At 38.5% G+C, this 19,262-nt stretch overlaps 1 protein-coding gene across 1 annotated transcript in view; it reads right to left on the reverse strand.

The window, feature by feature from the left end:
• Positions 1-19,013, reverse strand: part of dtx4a (deltex 4, E3 ubiquitin ligase a) — a 32,900-nt gene extending 13,887 nt beyond the window's left edge. Inside the window, exons 1-3 of the mRNA XM_067445294.1 lie at positions 18,683-19,013; positions 16,857-17,074; positions 13,895-14,873 (exon numbers count right to left, since the gene is read on the reverse strand). Of these exons, the coding sequence (XP_067301395.1) occupies positions 13,895-14,873; positions 16,857-17,067 (1,190 nt within the window). The 5' untranslated portion in view covers positions 17,068-17,074; positions 18,683-19,013. The remainder of the gene's footprint in view (positions 1-13,894; positions 14,874-16,856; positions 17,075-18,682) is intronic.
• Between the last annotated feature and the right edge of the window lie 249 nt (positions 19,014-19,262).

Consider the following 19,262-nt stretch of genomic DNA (forward strand, 5'->3'; position numbering starts at 1 on the left):
TATTTAAAACTTGACTATTCTGTAGTTACATCTTGTACTAAGACCAACAGAAAATGAAAACTTGGGATTTTTAGGCCGATATAGATAGAAACTATTTTCTCATTCCTGCGTAAGAATCACCGGACTTTGCGGCCGTACCATGGGTTCAGCGGCGCGATGATATTACGCAGCGCCTGAAAGTAGTCCTCAGATAACTTCCAATGCGACCGGTACTAAGTTTGTGTAGTTGCGGATAATTTAGAGTTGCAGCCGGCAAATTATATAGCAGATTTACTGTGCGATTAACCATGGTTCTGTGTCGTAAAGAGCTGTGATGTTGTGTGAGTTGAAGGTGTATCATACCATCATGTTTCACAGAGTACCAACTAATGAAAGAATCAGTGGTTGACTGCTCTGAACCAGAGATATCAAAACACTGGTAGATTTAAACAAGAAATGTTTCAAAGCATTTTGGACCACATGACTATATGGACAGTGTTACCACGTCTGGATCTAAAGGATATGGCCAGACAGGACAAAGTGTATCATCACCCAGTTGTAAGTATAGCATTATTATTTCTAGTTAGCTTGAACGACCAGATTGAAAAAGCACTGCTGTCGGTAGCCACTGACGTCCATAGTATTTTTTCTCCTACTATAGAAGTCAATGGCTGCCATCAACCGTTTGATTACCGACATTCTACAAAATATCATGTGTTCAACAGAAGAAACTTATACCGGTTTGAAAAAACTTGAGGGGGAGTAAATGATGAATTTTCATTTTTTGGTGAACTATCCCTTTAATGCATCCTTGCTGATTACTGTATTTCTTTAGAAAGCAAAATAAAATATTTGTGATGAAGGATCTAAGATTTTCAATAGCACTCTGTTTGTTACTTTAAGAGAGCACTAAGACATGTGTTTATATGATGACATTTTTTAATCATTAGTAATTTATGTAGCTATCATTCATTTATTCATATTATTATTATTTGATTTACGTAATTTATCATTTATTCATATTATTAATTTACATCATTTATCATTTAAAGCCACAATATGTAATTGTAACACTGCAGATTGTGCTTCTTCCGCTCATGTGTATGGAGAGTGACGCAGCGCTGTTTTATCATATTACATACATTTAAGCGTGTTGAAAGTTATGTTATAATGAGACTGTGTGTCTTCACTCTCACAGCTGCTATGAGACACTTCACACTGCAGTGAGCTAACGTTAGATAAATATTAGGCATGGTAAAACATGGTACTCACGTAAAAATACAATAAAAACACATTTAAACAATAAGACTAACTGTGTTGAGCTGTATAACCACCATTATTAGTTTTCTGTCGATGAATGTATTCAAACAGTTGCTCTATAAACACAATATATCAAAGTTTCTTTGGTGTTTCCATGGGTTCTACAAGATAAAACTGGAAGTTATGACAGGTGAAAGGTGTCCTGGTTAAAATGGCTTATTTCTCTGGATTTAAACATTCTTAGAAACGTTTGGGATATTGTAAGTACACAAGTCAACAAAATATACAGTCGTGGTCAAAATTGTTGGTACCCCTGGTAAATATGATCAAATATGGCTGTAGAAAATAATCTACATTGTTTATCCTTTTGATCTCTTTTTTTTTTTTAAATCACAAAAATCTAACCTTTCATTTAAGTAAAATAATTAACAATGCGGGGTAAATCACATTATGAAATAAATACTTTTCTCTAAAACACGTTGGCCACAATTGTTGGTACCCCTAGAATTTTAAATGAGTAAAATATCTCTGACGTATATTTACATTAATATTTACATTTTTTTAGCACACCAAGGTGACAAGGAACATGAAATTGTCCAGCTAGGATGTCTTGTTTCACAGGAGTATAAGGAGGCATAAAAGCCTAATTCCCTTAATCATTTATCACAATGAGTAAAACCAAAGAATATAGTTCTGATGTGCAGCAAAAGATTGTTGAGCTTCACAAAATAGAAAGAGGCTGTAGGAAAATAGCTAAAGCATTGAAAATCCCCACTTCCACCATCAGGGCAATAATTGAGAAGCTCCATTTAACTAAAGATGTTACAAATCTGCCTGGAAGAGGACGTGTGTGTATATTCTCCTACTGCACGGCGAGGAGGAACGTTTGAGTGCACAAAGACTCTCCAAGGATCACAGATGGAGAATCACTGAGCTAAGCTGAGTCTTGGGGTCAGAAAGCCTAAAAAAAATTCAAACAACCCCTACATCCCCACATGTTGTTTGGGAGGGATTCAAGAAAAATCCTCCTCGCTCATCCAGTAACAAACTCCTGGACATTCAGTTGTCAGACACGACTGGAAAGTCAAAAGGGACTGGGTTATATGGTCAGGATGAAACTATCAAATAGCTTTTTGGCAGCAAATCTACCAGATGGGTTTGGTGCAAACAGTGATAAAAAGTACCCCATGCCCACGGCTAAAAATACCACTGGATCTTTAATGTTGTGGGCCTATTTTTTTGCTGGAAGTCCTGGACATCTTGTTCAGATACATTGTATCATGGATTTTAGCAAATACCAAAAGATAAAAAATCTAAATCTGATGGATTCTACTAGAAATCATATAAGGGGCCGTGGTTGGATCTCCCATCAGGACAACTATCCAAAACAAAAACAAACATCAAAATCAACACACAAATGTGTCACTGAGCACAAAATGAAGCTTCTGCCATGACCATCCCAGTTCCCTGACCTGAACCCTATAGAAGATGAGTGGGGTGAACTGAAGAGAAGAAGCACCAACATGGATCTGGGAATCTGAAGGATCTGGAGAGGTTCTGTATGGAGGAATGGTCTCTGATCTCTGGTCAGGTGTTCTCCAAACTCATCAGGTTATTATAGGAGAAGACTCAGAGCTGTTATCTTGGGAAAAGGAGGTTGCAAAAAAGTATTTAATAAAAGGCAACAATTGTGGCCAACGTGTTTTGAAGAAAAGCATTTATTTCATAATGTGATTTACCCTCCCATTTTCAATTCTTTTACTTTAATGAAAGGTAAGATTTTTGTGAATTTTTAAAATAAAAGATCAAAAGGATAAACAATGCAGATTAATTTTTTACAGCCATATTTTATCATATTTACCAGGGGTATCAACAATTTTGACCACGACTGTATAACATATTTTTAGTGGTTTTTGGATGTTTAATCCAAAAATTCTTACATATTTTGCTTTTAAATCATTTTATTATTCATTTGTCATTTGTGTTTTATATGTTATATTTTGTATCATTTCTTTTCTATTGTTGTTTAAAGCTTATGATTGTGTGGTTTAAGGGATGGTTGACTTCACGTGTAGGAAATAAGAGAACATCTCCATTTCAAGGTTTTTAAAAATAACAGGACGAAGTTGTGAAGCAGCAGTTGTCCATAGTTTTTCCCTTGGTATAATAACCAGAGGTGGACAGACTACACAACTTCATTACTTGAGTAAAAGTAAAAGTACTACTGGTCAAATATTACTCTGTTACCAGTGAAAGTTGTAAAAACAGATTTTTACTTAAGTAAAAGTACAGAAGTATTTGTTTTCAAAAGTACTTAAGTTTAAAAAGTAAATTTTCTTTTTTTATGTCAACCCATTGTTTTATTATTGTTTATAAATGCACATTATGCCATCATGGTTTAAGCCAGTCAGTGATGCTCCATCAGACATACTAGCTAAAACTCATTTAAATACTTGTATAAAAGTTACAAAGCTCTTTACAAACCTGCTGCGTTAACGCTTGACAGAGGGCGTGGCTGAAGCTTGGTGCTGACGCGATCGCCATAGTGACAACAGCCAATCACATTTCTTGCCGCTTGGTACACAACACAACACAAAAAAAGCGCCTTTTTTGACAGCTAGTCTGTGAGACGAAATGGATGCCGATTTGGTTGTATGTACGAATGCGATTGTCCGTGTAGTTGTTGTCAGCGCACTGCACAGGTGCTCGACGCTGTTGGGTACATTCAATCCTGAAAAAGCGCCGACAGCGGGGAGAATATCACGTACTGGTCCGGGAGCTGTGTCTGGATGGTTCGCTGTTTGAGCAGTAATGAACGCAATTGGCTAGCGTCTGCTCTAGGATATTTGCATACAGAGATCTGATTGGGTGGCGCCTGCGCTGGCGCTTGAAAAGTTGAGAAATCTTCAACTTCTGCCGCTTGCAACGCGAGTGAAGCGACGCGACAGAACCCACAATTCAGTTCGGCAACGGATGATGTCACCCATTCAAAGTAAATGGGAAGCGTTAACGCCTACGCCCTGTGTGAATGCGGCGTAAGGCCGAATGCACGGATCCAATACATTTATACACATCTGATATTCTCCTGTTTATGTTCACTTAAGACATAATCAACTTTGTTTAGGTGATTAATCGCCAAAATGAACATTTTAATATCCGTCTTCCTCCATTTTGCTATTAAATGATCCGTGTTCAAAAAAAGCTGGGAAATCATTGAACTTCACGTGACCCTACAAGAGTGATTCCTGAAAGGCTTTCAGCAAAAACCCAAACCTTTTAAAGAAGAAAAAATCATCCACTGACTTTCAAAGCTGCTACAGAAACGACTCTTGTCTTTGAGGACCTTGATAGAAATGTAGTGGAGTAAAAAGTACGATATTTGTCTTTCAAATGTAGTGAAGTTAAAGTCATAAGATTCCAGAAAAACTAATACTCAAGTAAAGTACAGATACTCAAAAAGTGTACTTGTTGGAATTGTACTGGCCAGGCAAAGTCTGAGCATTGAAACAAACTCTGCTCTTTTTTTATCATCATCACGTTTATCTCCTGCTTCTACTCCTCTCTGGCTTTCTCAGTCAAGCTCTCAGGTTGACGGAAGAATCTGATATTTCTGATCCCTCCGATCTAACACTTTGGCCCGACTAACACTGACCCCAAACTTTTGATTAGTAGTGTATATACATACAAAATATATATGATATGATACTGTATGTATTATCCACAAAACCATGGAAGTGTTAGAAGATACTGAGCATTCATGATTGGCATTACAAGATGTTTCTGTACGTGTGCATGTTTGTAAAAATCCAAACCCTGTCCTGATACTTAGTTATCAGTATGCCGGAGCACGCCTGAATATGTCGTTGGTTGGCTCACTTCACTTTTCATGGCTCACTCCTCATCCCAGTCATATGCCACAACACGTAAACCTAAATCTGCGCTTCTTCAGTGTCTGAGACAGACGTTTGTGTCTACAGGACGGCGTCTGAGTCTCACACAAGCACACACACACACTCAAAACAAACACTTGCTCAATCAAGCAACTATTCCCAAACCTCCTTCACACAGACTACCAAATCTCTTCCCCCTCCTCTGTCTTTCCACTGACATCTCCCCCTTTAACTGCATTGTGTTGCAAATATAAAACCCAAGCTGCCGACTGCCAACAAAGGTTGCCTTGGATACGCACTCCGCGCACACACACGCTCTCGAAAACACTCGCACAATAGAGCAAAAGGGGCCCCCAGGAATGAACGGAGCCTGGGAACGAGGAACAGGGAGAACGGGACAGAAAGAAGGAGGTGGGAGTCTAATGAATGAGACTGACCTGTTGACACTCATGGAGGACTCCCATCGACCAGCTACGTCTAGAAAGCTTCCTTTCATTAACTATTCTCTTGCCTTCTCGCATGGAAACCACAGGCCACACAGTTTCTCCAAGTGACACTGTAATGTGACATACACTACCGTTCAAAAGTTTGGGGTCGGTTGCATCTTTTGTAAAGAAATGAATACTTTTATTTGGCAGGGAAGCAAACTGATCTCCAGTTAAGGCATTTATAACGCAACAAACTATTTCATTTAAAATAAATGCTGTTCTTTTGAACTTTCAGAGTTGTTTTAAACTTTGATAATAATAGTAAATGTGTCTTGAGCTGCAAATCATCATGAATGATTTCTGAAGGATCATATGACATTGAAGACTGGAGTAATGATGCTGAAAATTCAGCTTTGCATCACAGGAGAAAAAAAAAATAAAGGGAAAACTTATCTTAAAGTTTAATCACATTTCACAATATTTCAGTTTTTACTGTCTTTTTGATATATGCAGCTTTGGCGAGCAGAAAATACGTCTTTCAAAAACATTTAGTAGCAAAAGTGTAATGCAATACTGCTAATACTCACAGTAAAGCTCGTTTTTGTTCTTCTCTAAGGGATAAAACAAATACTAGCTATGTTTTAATCCAAAGTTGTGAATTTAACTTGTTCGTAAAATTGGAATAATCGCATAAAAATAATGTGCGAATGAATCACCGTTTCCATCCAGTGAGCCGAAGAGAACAAAATTGTGCCTTACATGGCTGACATCGCCGTCGGTGTACGAATGGGTGAATGGGCAAAAATGTAAAGCGCTTTGGATGGCCATAGGGTCTGTTAAAAGCGCTATTTAAGTCCATTTACTATAAGAAAGTTCTGGGAGGGAATTATACTGAAGCTATTCGACGACAGACTTTGCTCAAGCATTTCATAACAATTAAAAACGCTTTTCTGATGTGGTGCAACTAGATCGCTCCGCTGGTTAGTCCACTTATGCCGCCCGGACGCGGTCTACTCTGATGAGAGCGACGGTTAGATGAATATGTAAATCTGTGCTGCATGCTTTTCCCTCAATAACCAAAATGAGAAAACCATGATAAGTGAGACTATATCACATGCAATATTGTTGATAAAAAAAGATGCTACTGATACAGAAAAATGTAGTTAAATTAAGCAACTTCTGCGTGACCATGCAAAAAAGTTAAATAAAATACAATATTATATATATATATATATATATATATATATATATATATATATATATATATATATATATATATATATATATATAGGGCTGGGCGATATGACGAAATATATCGTCTGGACGATAGAAAATGTCTATCGTTTTATATAGGGCTCTATCGCTTACGCCACGATAAGGCGTTTACGGCAGAATTTTACGTCAAGATGCACCTCACGCCACGGCATGCCCATATGCACGCTGCAATACATAAACATGGAGGAAGACGGTAGTAGACGCGGTACAGACCAGGGTAATTCTCAGAGTAATTATGCCAGAATAGTGGCATAAGCGCTCAAAAACTTCAGACACAGACGCTGCAGCGGGCTTTTACGCGTGGCACACCATATAGCCATATATTGAAATATTTTAATGGCAGGTGTAGGGATGGCGAAAACTAAACATTTTCTTGACCGACCACCGAGCCTCATTAGCCGGTTGAAACCAGTTAACCGATTAGTTTAAAATATGCTGCGCTATTTGAAATAACAGCCGCGAGCCGCGATCCCTGTCTCTCTCTCGCTCTCTCACTCACACACACACGCGCTGCCGCCTCCCTTCCACTCACGTCACTTTTTGAAAATCCCCCACAGCGCAAAACACGAGTCCCGCAAACGCGCCACCGAGGAGCTTGTTTGTAATCAGAGGACAAATGGCTCATTAGTTTCGAAATGGTTTTGGTACAAGGTGATCGCGTTGTAAATAAAGGCGTTTGTCCAGCGTTAGAAGCTCATTTGAATCATTGCCGCGGCTCATTTAAGAAAATGACAGCTCTGAAGAGACGCTGCTTTAGTTCGAGGTAGTGCTAACAATAATAAAGAAAGACGATCAACACCTTATGTGTTACCACTGAAATGAAGATGTAATATATTTCCAAATGTAAGCCCATCTTAAGCGAAATGCAAGCTTCATACTGTCGTCTGCCCTGGCTCTAACCTCGAGTGTTTACTTTTTGCAAACCTTGTGAGCGCGCAAACCCAAACGCTGTGACCTCGCGCCAAATGTTTTTATTGGTTTATTAAGTACAAACAGGCGAGTTATGAAAAAAGTGTGAGAGATATGTTCAATCACACAAAAAGATTTTGGAATGAGACGGCCACCTGTAGTAGTGTTTAGTCCACTGTCTATAATAGCCTAATTTAGAGATCACTTTTTTATTTATTTTAACCGACAACTTTGATCGGTTAACGTTGATACGGTCAGCCATCGGTCAAACGGTCATCGGTTAACATCCCTAGGCAGGTGTTAACTTTACCAACAGTCTTGCTTTAAAAAAAAGTTCTAAATAAAATAAAAATGTAGTCCATACTACCTTTATTTGTTTTGTATATCATTTCAAACTGCATTTCCACATTGCAATTTTGTATAGACTATTCATAAACTGAATTAACAGAAAAATTGCTATATCGTTATGTATATCGTTATCGGGATATCAAATGAGCTATATCGGGATATGAAATTTTGGCCATATCGCCCAGCCCTATATATATATATATATATATATATATATATATATATATATATATATATATATATATATATATATATATATATATATATATATATATATATATATATATATATATATATATATACAGTAGCTGTTGTTTTAATAGTAAAACATTAATGTAATAATTTGCAATTATTTAAATTTTACATTTTTGAGGGAAGTTTCTTGCTTTACCAGTTGTATAGTGTGTGTAAATGTGTATGAACAACAGCATAGATAAAAATCAAGAAAAGGTCAAATAAACCATGCATATCAGCTGACATTCTCTTGATTTGTGCTTATAGGTGAAAGTGCAAAAATTCTGATGAAATGTAAAAAAAATGTCTTTCTCAAATGACAACAATCATTGCAATAATTTTGATCAAATTAATCGTGATTAGCAATTTACCTACAGAAATGTGACTACGTTTTCATAGACTAAAATGCACAGACATTTAGGTTTCACAGACAGGGTTCAGATTCAGCTAGGATTAAGCCTTAATTCACATTTAAGTAGGTTTTATAAATGCACCTTAGAAATGTTATTTTACTGGTGGGCTTCTTGAGACAAAACAATTGCACTGAGATATTTTAAGATGTGCAAGTTGCTTTTAGTTAAAACAGCTGAAAGCCTGAAACATGCATTATAGTCTAGGACTAGCTTTAACCTTGTCTATGAAACTGGTGGATAAAACTTGACTAAACAAAAACAGGATAAGGTTATGAAAATAAATAAATAAATAAGCTCTGACAAAATGAACACTACATTGGATGTGGGAATACTCCGGTTTTAAAGTTCCCATCTCTGACCACAATGTGTTCCACTCATGCAACTTTCTAGACAACCCATAACACCCAATTCCACTTTAAATTAACCAATGAAACACTGCTTTGGTCGTCTTCTTCTTGGAAATTGTCAAATGAAGTTTCAAACTCAATTTGAGGTTGAAAGCTGGGATCAATCCGTTCTGACACTAAAAGTTAAATGTTCGACCCCCAGTCACCGTTCCAGTGGTTATCTTCAAGTAGGAACCGAGAAAATTCTGGTGTGCTGAGTACCAAGGTCCGGGTCCAAAAATAAAATGTGAATAGAGAGCGGAAGCAGGGTAGAATGATATTCAGGTTCAGACCAAGCTTTTAAAACACTACAGGCCAGCAGTGCTAAATTAAACTTTCTTGCTTTTTTAACAGGCCTAAATGTGTCAACCTTTCAAGTATTCTTGAAACACAAGTTCCTTTTCTTCAAAGTTCCTTTTCGTTTCTTCAAAATGTCTAATACAGAAGTGAAATCGTTTCACAGCACAGGCCTACATACAAACGAAACAAATGAACTAGCAATCTAACCCTTTATAAACCAATAAAGTCAACAAATGGCATGTATAGGGTTCAAGTTCCCAATTGTCATGTTTATATTGCAGCATTTTTCGTCTGTTCCCAAAGGTGAGGTGCGTTCTGAAAACAGCAATAAATCTGAGATAACTATCTCTGTGTACACATCCCAGTGACAGACTTTCTGTAAACAGTCAAGGTTTTGACATTTAAGGCAGCAGAGGCTGAATTCAAGCTAAAACATTTAACAGTCTCACACTTTATTCACACAGAGATGCAAGTAAAATATGTGTTCTTCACAAGTGCTTTGAAAGTTAAGGTGTGGTCACATAAGCGAAATGTGGGCTAAATTTCAGCAATGTGATCACACTTTGAGTTTCAACAAGCACCGCTCAGATATCACTTGCAGCTTTCTGTTGCTTAATGCGGCGAATTTGAGTAACCAAAAAAAAAACAAGAGCAAAATCTGCATTGCTAACTTTTTCAACCTCACCCAAAACTCCCCAACACATGAATTTCTATTGAAATGACTACATATCGAGTGTGATATTACAGTGCAGCCTTAAACGTTACCACCTTTATTTAGGCAGCTGTATTGAGTAGCCAACTTGGTTCACTACATGTCAAAAGTCTCGGGTCAGTTGGATTTAAATGGTTTAAGTTAGTTCACAAATGAACTAGTTATCTAGTAAGTAAGTAAGTCAATTACTTCAAAATGCTAACGCTACGTCTGACGAGCGTAACTGGTGTGTAATGTTGCCAGACGTAGCGTTAGCATTTTGAACTGTGAGAGGCGCAGTCGCTACACTTTTTCCGTATGTTGAATACGGAAGGTGATTCGTCGGAAGCTAGATCATTTACTTTACAAAGTTTTAAATATTGATATTCTTCTACACAAACGCATCAATTCTCTTCAGAAGGTCTTCCTTATTAACCCCCACAGAGCCATGTGGAGGACTTTTATGATGGATAAATGCACTTTTGTGGACAAAAATAACCCAACATTTACTGCCATTATAAAGCTTGGAAGAGCCAAGACATTTTTAAAATAACTCTGATTGTGTTCGTCTGAAAGAAGATGGCTAGGGTGGCTTGAGGGTGAGTAAATCATGGGCTAATGTAGTGTCTCTTACACTCACCAAGGCTGCATTTATTTGATCAAACTCGCAGTAAAAACAGTAACAATTTCAAATGTAATGTTTAATACATTTTTTTACATTTTTACTTATTCTTATGATGGCAAAGCTGAATTTCCAGCTGTCGTCAGTTTCACATGATCCTTCAGAAATCATTCTAATATGCTGATTATTATTAATGTTGAAAACAGCTGTGCTGCTTAAAAAAAATTGCGGACACCAGGCCTCTTTGATTAATTTAAAAGAACAGCAAAAATGTACTGACCGCAGAATAAATGAACTTTTGAATGCTACACTCTTTAAAAATAAATAATAATAATAATAATAATAATAATAATAATAATAATGCGTTCAATTTATATAGCGCTTTTCAAGGCACTCAAAGCGCTTTACATTGAAGGGGGGAATCTCCTCAACCACCACCAATGTGCAGCATCCACCTGGATGATGCGACGGCAGCCATATTGCGCCAGAACGCTCACCACACACCAGCTGATTGGTGGAGAGGAGACAGAGTGATGAAGCCAATCAGGATATGGGGATTATTAGGAGGCCATGATGGACAGGGGCCAATGGGCAAATTTGGCCAGGATTCCGGGGTTACACCCCTACTCTTTTTCCAAAGGACATCCTGGGATTTTTTTAATGACCACAGAGAGTCAGGACCTCGGTTTAACGTCTCATCTGAAGGACGGTGCTCTTTGTCAGTATAGTGTCTTTTAGACTTTTATGGTGGAAAAGGGATCTTTAGACTCTTTAATAAAATTCTTCACATTAAGGAAAAAAAATATTCTTTTAAAGTCCATCTGTACTCATAATTTTATCCCATAAAACATATTTGATCACCAAAATTACATGAATGTAACTGTACAGCCTTACTTCATTTAGTACACACAGAACCATGATTAGCCCCACCTTGGTCAACTTTTACTCAGGTTAATGTTGTAAACGCAGTACAACGGTATCGCTCTTTACAACGTCAGACACAATGATAATTACTTAGCCTGGATACCAGCCGAACTTAGCCTCGCTCACAACATTTTTAGGTCGGGCAGCTCGGTCTGGCCTCGATCCATAGAGGAGTAACAATCTCCAAACAGAAACTGTTCGGACCAATGAAATCATCAGGGCGGGCTTTAGACGATGACGGCCAGATGATGAACAGTAACGTAATCATGCAAGTCATCAAAGGGGCATGGATTATATTTGTTCAAATCCTAAACGGAGAGCTTGTTTGTATATGCAGTCACCTTCGCTATTTCTCTCAGAAATGATGATCATGTTGGGTAAGTACTCTGTGTATCATTTAATTCTTTTATTTTTTTACAACAACGGCAAAGATCGTTTATTCCAGCGCGCGTGCAGACAGGGTTGCCAAATTTTTACAACAAAATCCGCCAACTACTAGCCCTAAACAATAGCTTCTCGGGGGAGGGGGTGTTTGATGGTGTTGAAAAAATGGTGTTTGGGGGTAAAATGTGTTATTTTGGCAAGGTTGCCTGCTAAAATTCACACTCATGGGTCTATATATCACATAAAAGTCGTTTCAACCCGCGGACATAGAAAACAACCCGCGGGAAAAAACGCGGACTTGGCAACACAGTGCAGTTGAGCTCTGACGTTTGACAATGCAGCGCTCCGTTGCTCTGATTGGTTGTAGGTCTGTCCAATTGAGGTCTTTCCTGGTTGGGTTGAAACACGCCCCATAGTCACAGCCCAATGGAGTAGTTTCAGACTCATATTCTAACTAGAATTGAGTATGACCACGTCAGGCTAATAATTAATATGACTACGCTATAAAACCGATAATAGTGTTGCTAATGTTACACAAACCATGTTCCTAGTCGCCATCTCAGAGTCAGACAGCTGCCTTCTAAAAATCAGCATCTTTACAAACACTTTAAACAACTTAGAAAGGCACATAATTCATCATAACATCGTAATATACGTCACATACATCATTCCCCAGCTGTATTTCTAAAAATACCCAATGTTTCATGTTAACAGAAAAATATACCGGGATAACCTGGCTTGTCGTGAGACTCCACTGCTTCAGAATGGTCATAGTTAATGATATGCTAAAGCCTGACCGCACGTTGATGTGATTGGTTACAAGTTAGTCTGTGACGTAAGAAATGCTAGTAATTTCGAACCGCAATTTGGTTCACTGAAGTTCACCAGAAAATAGAAAGCAATGGTGTTAACTGATGAATTTTCTCAGGGTTTCTCTCAAAGCATATTAAAAACACCACATAGTCAACATAAAAAACTAGATTTTATGACCAACAGGGGTCTTTAAAGGGTTAGTTCACCCAAAAATGAAAATTCTGTCATTAATTACTTACCCCTAATGTCGTTCGACACCCGTAAGACCTCCGTTCATCTTCAGAACACAAATGAAGATATTTTTGGTGAAATCCGATGGCTCAGAAAGGCCTTCATTGACACCAATGTCATTTCCTCTCTCAAGACCCATAAAGGCACTAATGACGTCGTTACAAAGTCCATCTCACTACAGTGATTCTTCAATAATTTTATGAAGCGACAAGAATAGTTTTTGTGCGTAAAATAACAAAGTTTCAAACGTTATACATCAGCGTATTGATTCATGATTCAGATTGTCAATGTCACGTGATCTCAGCAGTTTGACACGCAATCCGAATCATAAATCGATACGCTGATTCATAACGGTTCAAAACTTTGTTTTGAAATCGGCCCATCACTATACAAGTCGTTATTTAGTTTTTTTGCGCACAAAAGCTATTCTCGTGGCTTCATAAAATGATTGTAGAGCCACTGTAGTGAGATGGGCTTTGTAACGACGTCTTTAGTGCCTTTATGGGTCCTGAGAGAGGAAATGACATTGCGTCAATAAAGGCCTTTCTGAGCCATCGGATTTCAACAAAAATATCTTCATTTGTGTTCCGGAGATGAACGGAGGTCGTTCGACACCCGTAAGACATGAGGGTAAGTAATTAATCAGAGAATTTAAATTTTTGGGTGAACTAACCCTTTAAGAACTGCTTGGTGAACGATTCTTTGGGAAACCATTTTTTTTTCTGGCAGTACTGCAAACCCCTCTTTTGGAACCCTTATTTTCATTTAATATACAAATCACAGGTGGTTCTAGTTATGAAAACTTACCCTGATGCAATGAGTGCCCGTGATTGTGCCATGGCGATTCTCTGCAGGGCGGGGCGGCTAAGGCCCGCTAGACTACTGCGGGGTGGCACCGGGGCGGCACAAGCTGCCGAAGCCGTGGACACAGGACCCAGAACACGAGCAGAGGGCGTGGGAGCGCAGGTGGTGGCTGTAGATATGAGGGTGTTGGAGGGTGTAGGTGCTGTAGGGTTGGACACAGAGGTCATGTGGGGTATGGTAGAAGGAGGCGGAGGCGGCGGTACAGCAGGTGGAGGAGGACGGTTAGAGGATATCGACAGGGCGGCAGTGGCTGAACCCAGCAGAGAGAGGGAGTGTGCGAAGCCTCCGCTAGCACCCGAGGTGGAGTTCCTATGGGGAGAGAGGACTCTGGAAAGGGAAGGAGGGTGAGGCAGGGTAAGAGAGTAAGAGTGTCCCCTTGATGGCACCTTTGGGCTCGGCGGCTTGGGTATCGGCGGGGGTTTCCGCCCGAGAGTTTGCGCCATGCTAGGGGTCTTGACGCCCAAGACTAGCATACACTGCTGGCAGGAACATGGCTGACCCAGTGAAGTAATAGCAGAAGCTGGGAGAGCTCCACTGGGATAGGCACTGCCATTCCCTCCACTAACCCCTGAAACTCCCACCCCCAAGAGTCCACCACTTCCAGCGGATGACCACGCATGCGGCTTAGGCAGCGGCCCGGAGACGAGCGGGTAGGCCAGGTCTGAGCGTCTCTGTATGCGCCGGCGCCGCTGCGTCTGTCCATTGATCTGCGTCATACTCTGCAGGTCTATTAGGTAGCAGAAGCCCAACGGCGTTAAGTCCAGCCAGGGCTGCTGCCGGTCCCGAGCCGCCTGGATGGCGATGCTGACCTCGGTGTCGTACGGCGTCCATGAGCCCGAGTCGTTCTCCCATTCCCACACCCAACCCTGCCCCGGAGCCGACCGCGGGTCATAGAAACTTCGCCGCACGGGTCTAAGTGTACCTGTCAGGAAGAGCAGAGAGTTTAGTTTAGCAAAACGACCATACACTTTAAAAATCCCATTGAAATATTTCACGGGCATGTCTGCATTATATCCTGTTGATATATTCCTTATTAAAACAGGACTCGTAAGACTACTGTTAAATAATCATATTGAGCCTGATTGCTATTTGATAAATTAAAATGAGCTGATAACATCACTGTTTTCTCCAGAACGACTGTACAGCCAAATCAAATTTTGTTGCAATATTGTCCAGTTTTAACACTGTGAAGCTGCTTTGAAACAATCGTCATTTTAAAAGCTCTATATAAATAAAGTTGATTGATTGATTGATCATTCCGGAACACAAAGATATTTTTATGAGCTAATAGGAGAGTTTTATATTTTATTTATGAGCCCTATGTATGTGCATTGATCAGTGTGTATATATCAATAGCCAAAATGTTCATCATATAAAGAGATTAAACCGCTTGATTCACATGGATTAGTTTTACGATGTCTTTTTGTATTTTTTGGTTGTGTGGATTTCAAAAGAATAGACTTAATGAAATTAAAAATAATACAAAATTAATACAAAAAATATCTTAGGTTGTGTTCTGAAGTTTATAGATTTGCAATGGCATCAGGGTGAGAACATGATTACAGAATTTTTATTTTTTTGGGTGAATTATACTTTTATTTAGCCAATGGTCTATAATTAAAATGTAATTCAAAGTATAATAATTATTAATGATTTTATTATTAACAATTATATAATTAAAAAAATTATATGACTAAATTACAATAATTTATGTAGAACACAGAAAATAACTCACATATTGTAGCACACCATACTCCGATGACTCATGATTGTTTTTACTTTCTATTTCTAGAGGCACGTGTTATTTATAATTTAAAGGGAAAGGAAAATGCAAAAAAAAAAAAAAAATGATATGCGTGTACAAGATGAGTCATCTAGCCTATATTAATTAATCCACCTGAAAATATTCAGTCGAAACACCAAAAAAAAAAAGAAAATTCAGCTAAAAGATTGTGAAATTTAATTTGTGCTTCTCCAGTGATGCGTTTTGACTGTGTCAGGGTTTATTTTGTGTACACAATGAGAGAAAGCTACAACAGGTAAATATCAGAACTAATGTTTGTTTACACACTTCAACGTGACGAAAAAATAATTAAAGAGAAGCTATTATGTAAAATTTGTTCAGCTGAAATATAGATGGTTCTGGATTATAATGACCTGGGAACATGACACCCTTGAAGACCATAAAAAGTTCAATTAACCAACTGCCCAAATGTAATAGTACTACAGTACAGACAGTTAGTCTCAAGAATTTGACAGTCCATAAACTGCAACACAAAGGTTATCCATCCGACCCCCCTTCATGACCTCGGTCTACTACCATTCGTTTTTCCATCTCCTCCTCCCTCGTGTTTTTGGAGCGATGGGCCGCTACCCTTCGCCGACCCTATTCTCTCCATTCCTCCATCTTCCCATGAAGTCTAGTCAGTCTTGCACAATGGCCTTTGTCAGGATGGGTGATAGAAACTCCCAAAATTCTGACAGCCAACAATCCACCCCTTTGTTTCAGCTTCACGTTGACCCTTGTTATAGGTTCAACTCATTCCTTCATTCTCGCCAGCAATGCACTCATGTGCATTGACAAAAATCATTACGAGTTCATGGCAGAGGGACATAAACAAGAGTGAATTACAAACATGAAGCTTTAAACTATATCAAGTGATGTGACTTGAGGAAAATGAAGAGGCTGTTGCTGAAAAATGAAGGTTTTGAGGCCCAGCCCAACCTTTTTTTATATACCACAGTGAGCTTTCAAAACATCTGCAGACGTTTGCCTTCAAGTCATCACAATACAGAACCGAGTTCATTAGCGCATTTGTTTGATCTCAGAGCAAATGCACCGTATTAATAAAACACAATAGATGAGCAATCAGACAAAATCATGTAAGATATCGTTCTCTCTCACCGGTGTCTTGCCGAAACTGGTGCATAGACTGCAGGTCAATGATGTACGGCGAAAGACGCGAGTCGACCTGGCCCAGCACAACGCTCCCGGCGCCGCGAGGGTCGCTGCGGATCACCGCCTCGATATGATGGGACACCGCCGGGCTGTAGGGTCGCCAGCGCCCGTGCTCGTTCAGCCATTCCCAGACGACCACGGCCGAGGCTAACAACATCTCATACCTACGCAAAGAAAAATAAAGTTACGTCCACAATAATGACATCTGACAGTGTCTTGACTCAGTTCATTATTTTGCAGCGATTAATTCCCGTGCACAGCACAGGTGCGTTTAGAAGCGATGCATTTGATCACAAAGGGAATGTTATGCAGCATGCTATGGCAAGCCATTTAAGCAGTTATTCCTTTAAACTAACTAGCATCTACTTAACGTTTCTAGTGCACATTTTTCGATTACTTGTTGTGAGTAACTAGTACCTTTAATGTCACTAATAACATGCATAGTTATTTATCAGGTACTTGTTAGTATCATATTGATAGCCTACTGACAAGTAGCTGATAAATAAGTAGTTTGCATGTTATTATTGTAGTATACTAGTAGTATCTATTCCAGATTTTCCTCCATGTATTTACCCAATACTGGTACGCATTTAAGAGAATGTTTTATCAATTTCAACCAATAATAGAAATATATTTCCACCTCACTCTCTAGTCACACAATTGCTTTTACTGGTCACATGTAAATCTTACTATTAACTTTAAAATGCTACTAGTAAAAATAGACCCTTTTCACATATACATATTATATATATATATATATATATATATATATATATATATATATATATATATATATATATATATATATATATATATACACATACACTTTTTTATTATAATTATACTGCGTGTTTCTAATACAGCGTCTATGGGAGTGACAGTAAAATTTATGTTTTTCTCTCTTCCGACTGCCATTATCAGTCTCTCTCTATTTTTATCCTCGTTTTGAAAGTCATGAAAACACTATTGTGGATTTTTTTTCTGTTGATACTTGAGCAAATGGGAACACAAAAATATTTAACGTAGTCTCTCATTCACTGCTATAAAATTGAAGCCAACTAATGACGACTTCCACTTCTGAGAAACTTAGAAATGTGGAAAGGATCAATTGTTATACACAATTTAGTGTGTATTAACCAGGTGTGTCTTTTGAACTGAACAAGAAAAACTGTAATATGTCCAAGCAACAATTTAAATAAGAATTAGTCAGTGAAAAGTAAATGATCAATATCTGCACCATATACTTTACAATTGTATATTCAATAACACAAATATGCATTTTTTTTACTATTAAACAATGACTAGCCACATTCAGGATAGTGACCAACAGTGAATGGTACTATAACAGTACTAATAATAGTGCAAAAGAAATATAAGCACAGAAACAGTGGCTACTTGTAATAAAATTAAGTAATATATAGACCATGTTAATGTTATAAATGTTAAAACCGCTTGCCACATGATGTTGTGTTACATGCAAGACATTTTACTAACGCATTTCTTCCATTGCATCTTTAAAATGCCCATTCTCCGATTTAGAAAACTGCACGGCGGATGTTTAATTCTGTTCATCATCATTAATATTCATTCTCTTTAAATATAAAATGGCAGCGGTTCATTTTGTCATGGTTGCTCTGTTACTTGTTTTATCTGTCAATTATAACATGTTCACAACCCATATTTCTAAGTGAATGTGCAAGATGCATGCACACTAAAAATCAAAAGGCCCGTTTTCTCCCAAATGCAAACAATTAAAGCATGCAAGCACTCACCAATAAGAGATCGTTCGTGTTCACTCGTTTGCATTCAAATCATTGAAGGAGGTAATTCCTTGGGCGAATCCATCTTAACTTGAGCAAAAGTATCCGTGCGATGTAACAATAGTCCCAGATTTTTTTTCACAGAGAAAAAGGCAAATCGATTTATTGCATTATTTTGTTTTAAAATGCACAGTCGACGCAAAGCGCGGTTAGAGGTCTCTCAAACGACATGCCTCGTTTTTCCTACTGCCATGTAAAGACATTTAAATGTTATTCTTATTCTAGTAAGGAATGTGCAGGATTCTTCGATTGTTTGCGTGCGTCTGCTCGTGGCCACGCCCACTGGGGGCTAAACTGGCCAATGGCGTGGCGATTAAAACGCCCACTACGTTTAACCCGCCAATGGTGTGCGCAGGAGTGCAACTTCCGACTCAAATGTCTCCTCCTCAAATCTTCACAAACGTACGTGCATTCTACAGATATAACATGTGTAAATGCGCGGCTGTCGTCGCAAAGATTAAGGTTAACGTAGTTTTTTAGAAATATTTCGCGTGTTTACTTGCCCACTATTGTTTTCTTGAAATAAGAAAAA

The sequence above is a fragment of the Pseudorasbora parva genome, chromosome 1 (genome assembly GCF_024679245.1).
Source record: "Pseudorasbora parva isolate DD20220531a chromosome 1, ASM2467924v1, whole genome shotgun sequence".
Classification (NCBI taxonomy): Eukaryota; Metazoa; Chordata; class Actinopteri; order Cypriniformes; family Gobionidae; genus Pseudorasbora; species Pseudorasbora parva.